The sequence below is a fragment of the Ranitomeya variabilis genome, chromosome 5 (assembly GCF_051348905.1).
Source record: "Ranitomeya variabilis isolate aRanVar5 chromosome 5, aRanVar5.hap1, whole genome shotgun sequence".
In the NCBI taxonomy this organism is placed as follows: Eukaryota; Metazoa; Chordata; class Amphibia; order Anura; family Dendrobatidae; genus Ranitomeya; species Ranitomeya variabilis.
Genome location: NC_135236.1, coordinates 21,233,346 through 21,250,132, shown reverse-complemented (window position 1 = coordinate 21,250,132; position 16,787 = coordinate 21,233,346). Strand labels below are relative to the sequence as shown.

At 45.5% G+C, this 16,787-nt stretch overlaps 1 protein-coding gene across 3 annotated transcripts in view; it reads left to right on the top strand.

Annotated features, from left to right (window-relative positions):
• Window positions 1-14,366, top strand: part of LOC143773251 (NACHT, LRR and PYD domains-containing protein 1a-like) — a 183,434-nt gene extending 169,068 nt beyond the window's left edge. For all 3 annotated transcript variants that reach the window (XM_077260742.1, XM_077260744.1, XM_077260743.1), the window contains exons 9-10: window positions 3,812-3,850; window positions 12,510-14,366. In XM_077260742.1, coding sequence (XP_077116857.1) covers window positions 3,812-3,850; window positions 12,510-12,856 — 386 coding nt within the window. In that variant the 3' untranslated portion in view covers window positions 12,857-14,366. The remainder of the gene's footprint in view (window positions 1-3,811; window positions 3,851-12,509) is intronic.
• Window positions 14,367-16,787: the final 2,421 nt, after the last annotated feature.

Sequence of the window (16,787 nt, the reverse complement as noted above, 5' to 3'; positions counted from 1 at the left end):
AATGGAAAACCGCATTCAATACGCCCGAAGGTCATTTTGAGTACTTGGTGATGCCATTTGGGCTCTCTAATGCACCTTCAGTTTTTCAGTCCTTCATGCATGACATTTTCCGGAAGTATCTGGATAAATTTTTGATTGTTTATCTGGATGATATTCTGGTTTTTTCTGATGATTGGGACTCGCATGTGGAGCAGGTCAGGATGGTTTTTGAGATTTTGCGTGAAAATTCTTTGTTTGTAAAAGGCTCAAAGTGTCTCTTTGGTGTACAGAAGGTTCCCTTTTTGGGGTTCATTTTTTCCCCTTCTGCTGTGGAGATGGATCCAGTCAAGGTCCGAGCTATTCATGATTGGACTCAACCCTCGCCAGTTAAGAGTCTTCAGAAGTTCTTGGGTTTTGCTAACTTCTACCGTAGTTTTATCGCAAATTTCTCTAGCGTTGTTAAACCGCTGACGGATATGACCAAGAAAGGCTCTGGTGTAGCTAACTGGGCTCCTGCTGCCGTGGAGGCTTTCCAGGAGTTGAAACGCCGGTTTACTTCGGCGCCTGTTTTGTGCCAGCCTGACGTCTCACTTCCCTTTCAGGTTGAGGTGGATGCTTCGGAGATTGGGGCAGGGGCCGTTTTGTCGCAGAGAGGCCCTGGTTGCTCTACTATGAGACCTTGTGCCTTTTTCTCTAGGAAGTTTTCGCCGGCAGAGCGAAATTATGATGTGGGCAATCGGGAGTTATTGGCCATGAAGTGGGCATTTGAGGAGTGGCGTCATTGGCTCGAGGGTGCTAAGCATCGGGTGGTGGTCTTGACTGATCACAAAAATTTGATGTATCTCGAGTCTGCTAAACGCCTGAATCCTAGACAGGCCCGCTGGTCATTGTTTTTCTCCCGTTTTGACTTTGTGGTCTCGTATTTACCAGGTTCTAAGAATGTGAAGGCCGATGCTTTGTCTAGGAGCTTTGTGCCTGATGCTCCTGGAGTCGCTGAACCTGAGGGTATTCTTAAGGAAGGAGTTATCTTGTCAGCGATTTCTCCAGATCTGCGACGTGTGTTGCAGAGATTTCAGGCTGGTAGGCCTGACTCTTGTCCACCTGACAGATTGTTTGTGCCTGCTAAATGGACCAGCAGAGTCATTTCCGAGGTTCATTCCTCTGTGTTGGCAGGGCACCCGGGAATTTTTGGCACCAGAGATCTGGTGGCCAGGTCCTTTTGGTGGCCTTCCTTGTCAAGGGATGTGCGGTCATTTGTGCAGTCCTGCGGTACTTGTGCTCGAGCTAAGCCTTGCTGTTCTCGTGCCAGCGGGTTGCTCTTGCCCTTGCCTGTCCCGAAGAGACCTTGGACACACATCTCTATGGATTTCATTTCGGATCTCCCGGTGTCTAAAGGCATGTCTGTCATCTGGGTGATATGTGATCGTTTCTCCAAGATGGTCCATCTGGTTCCTTTGCCTAAGCTGCCTTCCTCTGCTGATCTGGTTCCTGTGTTCTTCCAGAACGTGGTTCGTTTGCACTGCATTCCTGAGAATATTGTGTCGGACAGAGGATCCCAGTTTGTTTCCAGGTTCTGGCGATCCTTTTGTGGTAGGATGGGCATTGATTTGTCGTTTTCGTCCGCTTTTCATCCACAGACTAACGGACAAACGGAACGAACTAATCAGACTCTGGAGGCGTATTTGAGGTGTTTTGTCTCTTCTGATCAGGATGATTGGGTGACCTTCTTGCCGTTGGCTGAATTTGCCCTTAATAATCGGGCTAGTTCTGCCACCTTGGTTTCGCCATTTTTCTGCAACTCCGGTTTCCATCCTCGTTTTTCCTCGGGACATGTGGAGCCTTCTGACTGTCCTGGAGTGGATTCTGTGGTGGATAGGTTGCAGCGGATCTGGAATCATGTGGTGGACAACTTGAAGTTGTCACAGGAGAAGGCTCAGCGTTTTGTCAATCGCCGCCGCGGTGTGGGTCCCCGACTTCGTGTTGGGGATTTGGTATGGCTGTCTTCTCGATTTGTTCCTATGAAGGTCTCCTCTCCCAAATTTAAGCCTCGATTCATTGGTCCTTACAAGATATTGGAGATCCTTAATCCTGTATCCTTTCGCCTGGATCTTCCGGTGTCGTTTGCCATTCACAACGTATTTCATAGGTCCTTGTTGCGGCGGTACGTTGTGCCTGTGGTTCCTTCTGCTGAGCCTCCTGCTCCGGTGTTGGTTGAGGGCGAGTTGGAGTACGTGGTGGAGAAGATCTTAGATTCTCGTCTCTCCAGGCGGAGGCTTCAGTACCTGGTCAAGTGGAAGGGCTATGGTCAGGAGGATAATTCCTGGGTGGTCGCCTCTGATGTGCATGCGGCCGATTTAGTTCGCGCCTTTCACGCCGCTCATCCTGATCGCCCTGGTGGTCTTGGTGAGGGTTTGGTGACCCCTCACTAAGGGGGGGGGTACTGTTGTGAATTTACCTTTTGGCTCCCTCTAGTGGCTACTAGTGTTTTTACTCTGGGTATGTCTATCATCCCTTGTATGCTCACCTGGGTCATTAGGTCAGAGGTGTTGCTATATTAGCTCCCTGGACCTTCAGTTCAATGCCTGGCAACGTTGATATCAGAGCTAATCTGTAGTGCTCTTGTCTACTGATCCTGGTTCCTGCTTGATTAAGCTAAGTCTGCTTTCTTGCTTTTTGCTATTGTTTTTGTTTTGCATTTTTGTCCAGCTTGTACATAATCTGTATCCTATCCTTTCTGGAAGCTCTAGGGAGGCTGGAGTTCTCCCCCCGGGCCGTTAGACGGTTCGGGGGTTCTTGAATCTCCAGTGTGGATTTTTGTTAGGGTTTTTGTTGACCATATAAGTTATCTTACTACATTCTGCTATTAGTGAGTGGGCCTCTCTTTGCTAAACCTAGTTCATCTCTGTGTTTGTCATTTCCTCTTACCTCACCGTTATTATTTGTGGGGGGCTTGTATCCAACTTTTGGGGTCTATTCTCTGGAGGCAAGAGAGGTCTTTGTTTTCCTCTTCTAGGGGTAGTTAGTCCTCCGGCTGGCGCGAGACATCTAGCGACCAACGTAGGCATGTTCCCCGGCTACTTCTAGTGTTGGCGTTAGGAGTAGATATATGGTCAACCCAGTTACCACTGCCCTATGAGCTGGATTTTTGTACTTCGCAGACTTGCTGATATCTCTGAGACCCTCGCCATTGGGGTCATAACAGTGGGGTCCTCTCTCTCCTGTAGAGTGTAAGCTCTTATGGTCAGTTGGGTCCTCTCTTTCCTGTAGAGTGTAAGCTCTTATGGTCAGTGGGGTCCTCTCCTGTAGAGTGTAAGCTCTTATGGTCAGTGGGGTCCTCTCTCTCCTGTAGAGTGTAAGCTCTTATAGTCATCAGGGTCTTTTTTCTCCTGTAGAGTGTAAGCTCTTATTGTTATCAAGGTCTACTCTCTCTCCTGTAAAGTGTAAGCTCTTTTAGTAGTCAGGGTCCTCTCTCTCTCTACTGTAGAGAGTAAGCTCTTATTGTTATCAGGGTCTTCTCTCTTTTTCTCCTGTAGAGTGTAAGCTCTTGTTGTCACTAGGGTCTTCTCTTTCTCGGTCACCTGTACAGTGTAAGGTATCTCTTTATCACCTGTAGAATGGAAGCTCTAATGGTCAGTAGAGTGTCTCTCTTTTTCTCTCTTCTCTCCCCATGTGTACTTACTAAGAAATTACAACTTTTCCACTATTAAGATTTGAGGAAATTATTTGCAGAAATTTAAATTTTGGAGATTAAATTATCTATGTTGGCAAACTTGGATTTCAAAATATTTGTACTCTTGTCTGACCTCATTTTTTTGTTTGTGCTTTTTTGCAGAAGAGATGTTGAATGTAACATCCTCAATATCAAGACCAGGTATGTTTTGACTAGAAGATTCTATTCTACCTCGCATAAAATTAGAGTTATTCAGCCTTGTTAATGCTGCTGTTAAAGTCTATTCAATCGCAGAAATACTTCTTGACTATTTCCTAACATTCACCAATGAAGAATGCCTCCATCATATGTCACTGTAAATGTGTAACGTGACAAACATCATCCATAAGCTTTCATGTTAAAAAAAATGCATCATATTTGTTTTTTGGGCAATCTCTGCACAGACTGAGCTGCTCAACATAGCTAAGAAAGATACTCTGATCTAAACTGATCTATACCAGCCCAACTGTATTGGGTTATGTAGGGTGTATGAAGTCTTATGGATATATTTATCACATGCCCTAGAAGCTTTATTTGAAGCATACACCAAATTAACACCTGATGGAACCGACAATGGGAGCAGTGAGCAAAGGAAATTCCTCGTTCCTGCCGATCATTGTCACAGGCAGATTCCCAACTATGGAGGTCAATGCAGCAATCGCAGTGCAGGTGGTGAAATGTATATTCAATGATTGGAATATTGAGCGCTCTAACTAACATTTCATGATCCATTTAACAATCTTTCCAGAGTTGAGAAAAAGTGCCAACTAATTTCAATAAGTATCTTAAAAGTTGGCTGTCGGTAGTCACTGTCACCATCCCTGTAGTCGCAGAGCAGTCAGTAAAACTGGTCACTTTTCATTTACAATCTCTTTACAATGTAGACAGAGGCCTAGCTGAAAAATCCACAAGATGCAGATGAGCTGATTAATCAAGATGCCACTACTGAAAAAAATTCACTGACATAAGATGTACCAAATTCATTAAAAGAGTTGTGTTACCATCATATTTTTGTCATTTTTCTAGCTTACTCTAATTAAAAATATTAAATGGTTACAAAGATATATTTTTATTTCTTGCATGGATGATGCCCCATAGTTGGTAGCATTTCCTGCCTCCTGGCTCTTTGTGTGTAACTGTTCTTTGTGGCCTATAGTAATGACCTACATGCTCACCAATGCTCGATAATTGATCGAATATCGGGGTGCTTGGGTACGCTTGTTGCTCAATTCAGTATCAAATTTTTTTGTCTTTACAATTTGAAATGTTTGTGACAATTTTTGCCTAAGCAATCATTATAATAACGAAGGCCAGCCTGATCCTCCATACTTATACTGTTATGATGTGATAACTTTATTCATATGGTCCATATTTCTTGGCCGGCCTAAAACATAGAGGTTCCATTAGGACAGCATGATATGATGGATAGTATTACGAACCTGACCTTGACCAAACTCCTGCACAGTGTTTGTCGTTTTTTGTTCGGTTTGTTTGACATCTCTGCTTTTTAAATTGTTTTTATGCTTTATCTGTCAATAGCATTGAAATATTTGTGATCATTATTATTGTTGTTGGAGGATTTTGTTCTCAATATAGGTTCTCTTGTCTATGGGAAACAGTCACTTGCCCTAACATTAAGCCTCTCCAATTATGGGCTAGTCCCAGACATTAACTCTTAACTTACTCAAATATCACTACCTAGCTACAATCAACTATCTTATCTTATGTACCTTAAGTGCTAAACCCTAATACTGTCCCTGTATTACCTATCTTATATTGTCACATCCTACACTGTACATTCCTAACATTATTCATTGCCTTTTCATTATGCAGCGCCCCAGAGTCCTGGTCGTTGCAGTACTGTGGCTCCGCCACTATGGGGAGCTATGGTGCGTCCGATGGCACTGAAGGAGTTCATCTGACCAGGTATCACAGACACCAATACATTTCACAGCCGGGCCTCCGGGGGGAGCTAAGGGTGCTATTCATTAGGCCACTCCCCACCATAGTGGGTAAACTGGGGGTCAGGCAGGAAGTTAGATCAGAAAGCTGACTGGGTTGGAACCAGGCAACACCTTGTGGCAGAGGGTGTTGTAAGGGAAGATACAGTAGGGTCTCTGTCAGGGGTGGGATCCTGACAGAGGCTTGGCAACGAGGACGAACGTAACGGGACCGTGCCTGCTCCGGGTAGCGGCGGTGCCCAAGAAAGGATTAGAAGAGAGATAGATTGTGCTGAGTGAGAAACGGGATCACGCAAAGGAGAAATACCAGTAGGAGTCGTGCTGTAAGACCGAAGCAACATCCTACTGAGGCGCACTACCGGTGGCCGGAACGCCGAGGGAGTAGAATAACATTCAGCTTCAAGCAATACTCCAAACAGCGGCAGGACAGTCAGTCTTAGGAGGGCTGTCTAACTCAAATCACCTATGAAGTCTTGGGAGGCAATTGTGGGAGAGGGGCGTCTCTAGGGTCCCGGAAGAACTCCAGGCCTACCCGTCAAACGGGTGCCGTTCCTACCCGAACCTCAGGGAGGGACGGAGGATTAGCAGAACATCATCTAGTCGAGTTGTGAGGGAACATCAGAAACAGACACAACAGTTGTGGGGTACTTTCCGTAAGCACAGCAGGGAAGGACTACAACACATAGCGCTAGGGGGAAGGCACAGATTTCCTCCTGTGAAGAGAACTCTGGAAGTGTCATTGGACCGGCCGGACTTGCGCAGCCTGGTGAGCCGTATTCTGGATTGAGGACTCAGAGATCTTCAGTAAAGAGGTAAAGAGACTGCAACCTGGTGTCCTTGTTATTTATCGCGACCTGCACCCCACAACTGCACCGTTACAACACCTCTTATTTCACCGGACGTCCCCCACTGACAGACAGGGCCACGGACCGGGTCTAGCCACCGTGACAACCCCAGGACTGAGATCTAGAGGCCCGGCTCCGGGTACCCCTCGGCCCTGCGGCGGTGTGGGGGCGCTCCAAACTTGGCGTCACGAATAGGATCTACTTAAGCCTGAAGAATCAGGTCATGTGTGCCTTGGAACTGTGATTTGTTGTGCTTGGACTGTACTTTATTAGGAGACTGTGTATTGCCATTGACCCAGAGAAGTTCCCGCCAAAAGCCGTCGCCATTGCTACGCCAGAGAAGAAGGAGGGCGTGCCATGGGAGGAGACTACCAGAGTGGCGCGAGAAATGGCTACCGCCCCCTGCGCTTCTGGCTGCAAAGTGAGGACCTGCCCTCAAGCAGAAGACGACCCCCTGATTTGCAATGGCGGGAAGCAGGAGATGGAGAAGCTCGGCCCCGGAGAAATGGCGGAGTCCGATGCATGCATTGCCACCGATCAGCAGACCATGACGAAGAACAGCGAGTGCCGGAACGGGGAAGGAGCAGTCCCGGTTTGCCCTCGTTTATCGGGGGCAGACCCGTGTCCCCTGCAGCCGGAGGATCCGAAGCTCCTGGAACAGATAGCGGAGCTGAGTCCACCAATCCCGACCTCGGAGTCAGCGGAGGAGGAACCACAGCGAGCGGAGCCGCGTTCGGGGACCGCATTGGAGGAGCCATGGTCCGAACAGCAGCTGACTCCAGTGTCCTTGTCAGCGGAGCGGATCGACACCGGTGGAATCACATCAGGCGTAGGTATGGAAAGCGCCCCTACTCCCCTGACCGATCCGGTTCCCCCGATCGATCCCGCTCCTGTGAGCACTCCTCACCCCAGCAATGACCGTTTCTTCTCGGTGGAGCGGGTGGTCCTCACCTCTAACACGATGGGGAAGCTAGTGCCTCCACTACCAACCCAGATGGGAGAACCCATAGATGTGGGCCCAGATGGGGTGGTCCTCCGGTGGGCCACCCCCTGGACCGGGCCGGGTGGAGCCCAGGAGGACGGCCTCACCCTTGCCGTGCTCACTTGGGAGCAATATAAGCAATGCCTAATCCATCACTGGAAGGATGGAGACGAGGTTGAGCAGCCGGATACGCAACGCAGAAAGTCTGTGCAGGGCAGGAAAGGCGTGGTAAAGCGGGGGACTGTGTTGGCCTTCCACCCGAAGAGGGGTTGGGGTTCCATCCAGGAGCCGGGGCTAACCACTGACGTCTTTGTTACAAGTTACAATGTGAAAACTCCCTGCTGCGACCGGAATGGCGATCCACTACGAAGGGGGGACCAGGTGACGTACACCCGTCACAGGAGCGCACAAGGATGGTGTGCTCGGGATGTTCGGCGATGTGAACCTGAGGGGGCGTCACCTGTTGCCCCGATCATGACAGATCCGGATTTGTCAGATCTTGTGACCATCACTACCGTACGCGTAGTAGCGGCTGCTGAACTCGCAAGCAAGGTCAGTCTTCAAATTCAGACACCGGGTGACCTGGTGGTCCCTGCGGGGCCTGCCGCTGGTATCCGTGCCACAGTAGTCGGGGGCCAAGGGCCAAGACCACCTGAGTAAGAATAAACCTCGATACCATGAGTATGTATATAGTTACTGTTTCCTGTTTTGCTGCTAAACCCGTCCAGGGTTAATTCCTTATGGATCCCTTTGTTGACCCGGGATCCTTGTTGTTTTGTTTACTTTTCTTCAAGTTTGCACAAGATTGAAAGAACTGCAGTAATCATGGACCGTGCATGATACAAACTTTTTCCTGTATATAGTTTGCACCTTCTTAAAGGCGCTTCTTACTGGTTTTATTTAAAGACTCTTTGCGAAGATACCGTACCGGAACCTTTGCTGAGCATGGACTGGTAGTCTGAGAAGACTGACTACCTCAGAAAGACTTGATCCCCTCTTAAAGGGGATGCCAAAAGTGTACTTATGAGTGATACTGTTTTAGAACAGTAATGTGATGACAATGCTTAAAGTGAAAATGATAATTTTTTACATGTAACAGTTATATGTATTTGATTGGTTGAACGTAAAGAAATGTAGATGATGTTTTCCAGAAAGAAAGTTAGAAGAAAGATGCAGAAGGCCCGTAGGGGTAGACAGAGTGTTCTGCATAGTCAGTAGTAAGAACGTAATAATGAGGATTGATGTTATAAGAGAATAGTTGATAATGTTGATAAGAAAATGGGGATAGAAGGTAAACCCTAAGTCCTCCATAGTAAGTCAGTTATTGTAAAGAAAGAGTTAATAATGTGTTACAGAGGACAGAAAGTGAACCCGTAGGGGTTAGGTAGTGAGTCCTCCAAGGAGCCATACGTAGATGGCTCAGTGCTTCTAAAACTGAAAGTAATGTTATGATCTATACTGTGTATAGAAGTTGAAAAGGCAGTAGGCCCTGGCTGAACGGGGCGGTCCTGTAACAGGAAGGAGAGGCAGTAGGTCTGGTGCCGATAGGACAGGCGGTCCTGCAGATTCAAAGAAGGAGAATGAAAAGTTAACTTACCTTATAATGTGATTATAGGAAGGTATTTGGTGGATACAGAGTGTATGTCCTTAAAGGCAATGTTAAAGTACTGTTCAGCAATTTTTGCACTTAGTAGAATACCCGGTTGGGTAACAGGAGTTATTTATAGCCTGTAATTTATAATGTTTAATGTTTAACCATGTTTTGTAACGTTCAAGTGTCCTCACCTCCCATAAAGGGAAGCTTGTTCAAGTATACGTATTGTTATTTGCACTCAACAAAAATTGTATGTCTTTTTGCTAAACTTGTATTGTTGTTTTCTTCCCAGTCCCGGAGTACTGTGTTTAACCAGGGGGGAGTGCAGCGCCCCAGAGTCCTGGTCGTTGCAGTACTGTGGCTCCGCCACTATGGGGAGCTATGGTGCGTCCGATGGCACTGAAGGAGTTCATCTGACCAGGTATCACAGACACCAATACATTTCACAGCCGGGCCTCCGGGGGGAGCTAAGGGTGCTATTCATTAGGCCACTCCCCACCATAGTGGGTAAACTGGGGGTCAGGCAGGAAGTTAGATCAGAAAGCTGACTGGGTTGGAACCAGGCAACACCTTGTGGCAGAGGGTGTTGTAGGGGAAGATACAGTAGGGTCTCTGTCAGGGGTGGGATCCTGACAGAGGCTTGGCAACGAGAACAAACGTAACGGGACCGTGCCTGCTCCGGGTAGCGGCGGTGCCCAAGAAAGGATTAGAAGAGAGATAGATTGTGCTGAGTGAGAAACGGGATCACGCAAAGGAGAAATACCAGTAGGAGTCGTGCTGTAAGACCGAAGCAACATCCTACTGAGGCGCACTACCGGTGGCCGGAACGCCGAGGGAGTAGAATAACATTCAGCTTCAAGCAATACTCCAAACAGCGGCAGGACAGTCAGTCTTAGGCGGGCTGTCTAACTCAAATCACCTATGAAGTCTTGGGAGGCAATTGTGGGAGAGGGGCGTCTCTAGGGTCCCGGAAGAACTCCAGGCCTACCCGTCAAACGGGTGCCGTTCCTACCCGAACCTCAGGGAGGGACGGAGGATTAGCAGAACATCATCTAGTCGAGTTGTGAGGGAACATCAGAAACAGACACAACAGTTGTGGGGTACTTTCCGTAAGCACAGCAGGGAAGGACTACAACACATAGCGCTAGGGGGAAGGCACAGATTTCCTCCTGTGAAGAGAACTCTGGAAGTGTCATTGGACCGGCCGGACTTGCGCAGCCTGGTGAGCCGTATTCTGGATTGAGGACTCAGAGATCTTCAGTAAAGAGGTAAAGAGACTGCAACCTGGTGTCCTTGTTATTTATCGCGACCTGCACCCCACAACTGCACCGTTACAACACCTCTTATTTCACCGGACGTCCCCCACTGACAGACAGGGCCACGGACCGGGTCTAGCCACCGTGACAACCCCAGGACTGAGACCTAGAGGCCCGGCTCCGGGTACCCCTCGGCCCTGCGGCGGTGTGGGGGCGCTCCAATTACTTATACGCTATATATATTATACTTCACATGACACAATATACACTGCTCAAAAAAAATAAAGGGAACACTAAAATCCCACATCCTAGATACCACTGAATGAAATATTCCTGTTGTAAATCTTTATTCATTACATAGTGGAATGTGTTGAGAACAATAAAACCTAAAAATGATCAACATAAATCACAAGTAATATCCCATGGAGGTCTGGATTTGGAATGATGCTCAAAATCAAAGTGGAAAATGAAGTTACAGGCTGATCTAACTGCAGTGGAAATGGTTCAAAACAATGAAATGATGCTAAGTAGTGTGTGTGGCCTCCACGTGCCTGTATGACCTCCATACAATGCCTGGGCATGCTCCTGATGAGCCGGCGAATGGTCTCCTGAGAGACCTCCTCCGAGACCTGGACTAAAGCATCTGCCAACTCCTGGACAATCTGTGGTGCAATGTGACATTGGATGGTGCAAGACATGATGTCGCAGATGTGTTCAATTGAATTCAGGCCTGGGGAACAGGCGGGCCAGTTCATAGCTTCAATGCCTTCATCTTGCAGGAACTGCTGACACACTCCTGCCACATGAGGTCTGGCATTGTCCTGCATTAGGAGGAACCCAGGGCCAACCGCACCAGCATATGGTCTCACAAGGGTTCTGAGGATCTCATCTCGGTACCTAATGGTAGTCAGGCTACCTCTTGCGAGCATATCAAGAGCTGTGTGGCCGTCAAAAGAAATGCCACCCCACATCATTACTGCCCACTGCCAAACCGGTCATTTTGAAGGATGTTGCAGGCAACAGGTCGCTCTTCACGGCATCTCCAGACTCTGTCGTGTCTGTCACATGTGCCCAGTGTGAACCTGCTTTCATCTGTGAAGTGCACAGGGCACCAGTGGCGAATTTGCCAATCCTGGTGTTCTGTGGCGAATGCCAAGCATCCTGCACAGTGTTGGGCTGTGGACATTGGGCACTCAGACCATCCTCATGGAGTCAGTTTCTAATGTTTGTGCAGACACATGACATTTGTGGCCTGCTGGAAGTCATTTTGCAGGGCTCTGGCAGCGCTCCTCCTGTTCCTCCTTGCACAAAGGCTGAGGTAGCGGTCCTGCTGCTCGGTTGTTGCTTTCCTATGGCCCCTCCACGTCTCCTGGTGTACTGGCTTGTCTACTGTTAGAGCCTCCAGCCTCTGGACACTATGCTGACAGACACAGCAATCCTTCTTGCCACAGCTCACATTAATGTGCCATCCTGGATGAGCTGCACTACCTGAGCCACTTGTGTGGGTTGTAGAGTCCGTCTCATGCTACCACGAGTGTGAAAGTACAACCAACATTAAAAGTGACCAAAACATCATCCAGAAAGCATTGGTACTGAGATGTGGTCTGTGGTCCCCAACTACAGAACCACTCCTTTATTGAGGGTGTCTTGATAATTGCCAATAATTTTCATCTGTTGTCTATTCCATTTGCACAACAGCATGTGAAATTGATTGTCAAGCAGTGTTGCTTCCTAAATGGACAGTTTGATTTCACAGAAGTTTGATTTACTTGGAGTTATATTCTGTTGTTTGTGTTCCCTTTATTCTTTGAGCAGTGTATATAAAGATGTAGGACATAATGCACACAATGCAATTGATATCTTCAGGGGTAGGAATGTAACAGTCATTGTCACTATTCTTACAGATCTAAATTTCCCATAAAAATTGATTAAATGGAGAAGAGAAGCTGATGTTTTTATTGCTATTGTTGCCTATCAATGGTTAGTGATGTCCCTATGAGAACAGTTGTTGGTTTCCGGCAGTGTTGGTGATTCCTTTGATTTGGTGATTCTGTCGTTTGCTTACTTGCCCTCTGGTGCACCAGCTCACTTATATAGCTTTACATTTCAGAGGTTAAAGATAGGTTGCTAATAGAGGATTGACTCTGACCATATTAATCATATGATCATATTTCCCTCTACAGGAATCTCTAGGTCTCATTCTTCACAATGTGTCCATTTTCTGGATGAACATAGAGCATATCTGATCAGCAGCATCACTGGGATAAATCAGGTTATAGATGATCTCCTTCATCTAAGACTATTAAATTACGAACAATATGAAACTGTAAGCACCCAAAACACCAATCCGGGAAAGATGAGGAAGCTGTACGATTATATAAGAGCCTTCAGTGATGATGACAAAGACAAAGTCTACCGGTCTATAAGAACGCATAACTATCCCATCATCAGGCAGCTGGAGGGTGAGGGCCCCACAGAACGCAATGAACCTCACAATTTGGATCATAACTTTAGATGCTACGTCTGCTGAACATTTTGCAGTGAACAACATATATGACTGCCTGGATATTAGCATGGGACCCATCATAACAAAAGTCAGAGGGTCTCTCTGCATGATCGTACACACCACACAGTGGACCAGATTGGCTATGATTCTGATTATGACTGCATGTATCTGGCCTTTTATTCTCAGAATGTAATCACCAAAAACAATGTGAGTTACTTTGGATAATAGAAAGGAACATTTTGGCACATTATTTACAGCTAAGCACGACAACACCCATATCATTGTAAAGGTGGGACTTTCACCCTAAAACTGATGTTTTCTCACCATATTTTATTATTGCTAACATCACACATAACATGTGCTCCTGTCAGGATTTCCACTATCTTAAAATCTATAGTTTTTATTACATTTAAAGGGAATTTGTCAGCAGGATTTCGTCCCACCAAACTATTGTAGCTCTTTCAAAGATAAGTCCAGCAATATATTTGCATGACCGGTTAATTCCTTTGTTACTGAGAAATCAGCTTATGATTTAATATGCAAATGAGGCTGAAATGCTATGGTAGATCTGAAGCATCTTTCCCTCCAGCTCTATTCCCTGCCCAAGTGGACAGATGGTTTTCATTCCAGTTCTATTTCCTGCCCAGTGCTATTCCCTCCTGCTTGACTAACGGCTCCTTTGCCTGAACTCACACAACATAAGGAGCAGGCGGTGCTGGGCAGGGAACAGATAGTCAATATCTCTTCTTCCTCATTTGCATATCCATTCCATCTCTGATTACCCAGTAATGTAGGAACAGAATGGCCATGTAAAAGTGTTGCTGGACTTGTCTTTGAAAGAGCTGTATGCCCATATAATTTGAGAAATGTAGACAAAATCTGTCTCACATATACCTTTTCAAGTGAGACAAGACATGACATCTGCATTTTTTCGCTACTCCTGTTAAACTCTGTTGAAAGCTGAATATTTTGAATTCACTTAATGCAGGAAAAGTCAACCAAGGAAATAGTTGATAAAATGTGTACACATTAATACTCTCTAAATGCTCATTGGGGTCAGGCTTTCTGAATTGCTAACATGTCTTTATTCAACGCTGAATATAATTAAAAAAAAACTTTTTGGTGTCTTATTGCTTTGTCTATCTCCATAAAATTGTTTTTATAGCTTGGCAGGTGATACGCCAGTGGGTGACTAATTGTGGGTACATTGTTGTCCGTAGACTAATCAACCAACAAATCATATTCTCACTACAATGGGGGCATGAGTGACAAGCAGTGTGCCCCATGCACCACTATGGATCTATACTGGGTACAGGGGTACTATACCCCAACACCTGGGATACAATGACATTATAGCATGTAATGTCATTTTAGAACAGCTCTCTTCCTCTCCCGATGCTATAATGACACTAAGTGATGTGAGGAGATTTCAGAGTGACCAGGTTAGACAGGCCTCTTCTTAATAAGAAGTAGTTTCAAGCCTTCTCTGGGTGTGTTTTCGATTTTCCCCTTGTATGATGCTATATTCTTATGATTGGACAACATCCTATAGAGGATAAGATAAACGCCCCCAGAGAGAAATCTTTGCTAACAACTGAAGGCAAATTTAGCATATTAAGCTTCGTAAACTTTGAGAGAAGTAATAAAAATAATTATATGAAAGCTGCGTTTTATAAAAAACGCCAGAGGCAGCACATGTGCAGATTGAGATCTCAGCAATTAAATCTCGTTTTGAGACCTCGGGACTAGTGTTGAGCATTCCGATACCGCAAGTATCGGGTATCGGCCAATACTTGCGGGTATCGGAATTCCGATACCGAGATCCGATACTTTTGTGGTATCGGGTATCGGTATCGAAACAACATTAATGTGTAAAATAAAGAATTAAAATAAAAAATATTACTATACTCACCTCTCCGACGCAGCCTGGACCTCACCGAGGGAACCGGCAGCATTGTTTGCTTAAAATGCACGCTTTTACTTCCTTCCGTGACGTCACGGCTTGTGATTGGTTGCGTGCCGCCCATGTGACCGCGACGCGACCAATCACAGCAAGCCGTGACGTAATTTCAGGTCCTGATGCCTATTTCTGCATTCAGGACCTGAAATTATGTCACGGCTTGCTGTGATTGGTCGCGTCGCGGTCACATGGGCGGCACGCAACCAATCACAAGCCGTGACGTAATTTTAAAAATGCGCGCGTCTCCTTGAGTCCCATTGACTTGTATTGGTATCGGGTATCGGTATCGGATTAGATCCGATACTTTGCCGGTATTGGCCGATACTTTCCGATACCGATACTTTCAAGTATCGGACGGTATCGCTCAACACTACTCGGGAAATGAGATTTCAGTGCCGAGCTTTTATTTTCTCGGAGGCCACCGCATTGAAGTAACGGATGTGCAGGGGCTCTGGGCTTTCACAAAATTTTGGTGGAACCCTTGCACCACTGAACACAGCTGAACCTGCCGCACCAGTTGCAATAGGAACCAGATCATCAATGGACCAGCAAATTCCTGATGTGACCCTGTTCCACCAGTGCTGCCGATCCTCCTCCCCGGTAAGCTGAATTCGTACTGTAAGACGTGTAGTGCCACCTATTGGAAGTAGCAATCCTAACAGTCAATGTCGACCCTTTAACGAGCTTTGTCACATGACTTAGGATAATAGCCAAACCAGAATCTCAATTTGCAGACACTGTGTTTCGGGGTACTGCCCCTCGTCAGTGCAAAGTGAAGATCTGGTTTGGCTGATTGAGAGGCATCTGACCGGGATCCAAGAAGTATCGTTTCTCCTTGCGGAGAGTGACATGATAAGCATGTCGAGGTGAGGAGACTGAGGAAGAATGTGTAAAGAGAAGACAAAAGAAAGGGGGGAAAATAGTTTGTAGAGATCAGGCTGCATTAGGGAAATGTTGGGGAACACATTGTGAATTGATATATTATTTTGATGGTATTAGCTAAGCATTTGACATCTATAGTGGATAGTTGTTAAGCTAGAGGTAGTGATAATGTGCCATAGAGCAAGGTGCCAAAATCATCAAACAAGGAAATAATTGAATAAATAACCAATAAATGGGCCTACCAATCTATACATTATCTGCTAAACTGTCACCAAATCTTTCTATTAAAAAAACTGTGAATTTTATTAACACATATACAACACATAAAAACATAAGAAGGTGATGGCATGATAAGGCATCACATGACAAGGCCATATACAATTAGTGAACAGTGGGGATGAATATATTAAGATTTATATATATGTAATTCTATTACATCATATCCATTCATGGGGCTAAAGAACATTGACCAAACTAAGTACATAGGATGGACAGAATTGGAAGATAATTTCAGCAGATTATTTTATGCCCAGGATGGAGGGAACAATATAGTGAAGAAAAATAAAAAAATGCATAAAAAGGAAAAACAAAGTTGGATTTTATTACCACGTAAATATCAAATAAAACATAGTTGTCACTTGAATTGAATTTGATACAATAACAGAGGAGGAGATTTGAAGAAAAAATTGGCCAAACTAGAATCTCGTTGAATTTGGAAGGTAGATGATACTGTATGCCCAAAAATGACTAAATTCAAAATTTTATTCCATGTCTGTTCATAATTTCAACTTTGATTTTATTACTTAAAGTTTTTTCTTTATACCTTATCTCCATGCAGCTTGCGTTTGATGGTTAATCTGCTTTCAAGATTTCCGTATTTCATTATTTACAGTCTGCAAATTGTGATAAGAAATGTTCTCATCTTTCTGGGTGATGTTTTCATTAAATATTTTTTTACTTTATAATATTGGTTAACCCCAAGTTTTTTCTTTTTTTTTTCAGCTATGATGGTTTTAATCTAGTTATTTTGCTTTACCAGGCACACTGACTCTCCCCTTGAATCCATCAAGGCCCTTTTGCCCATTGTGGTTTTGATGAGAAAGTCACTGTGGA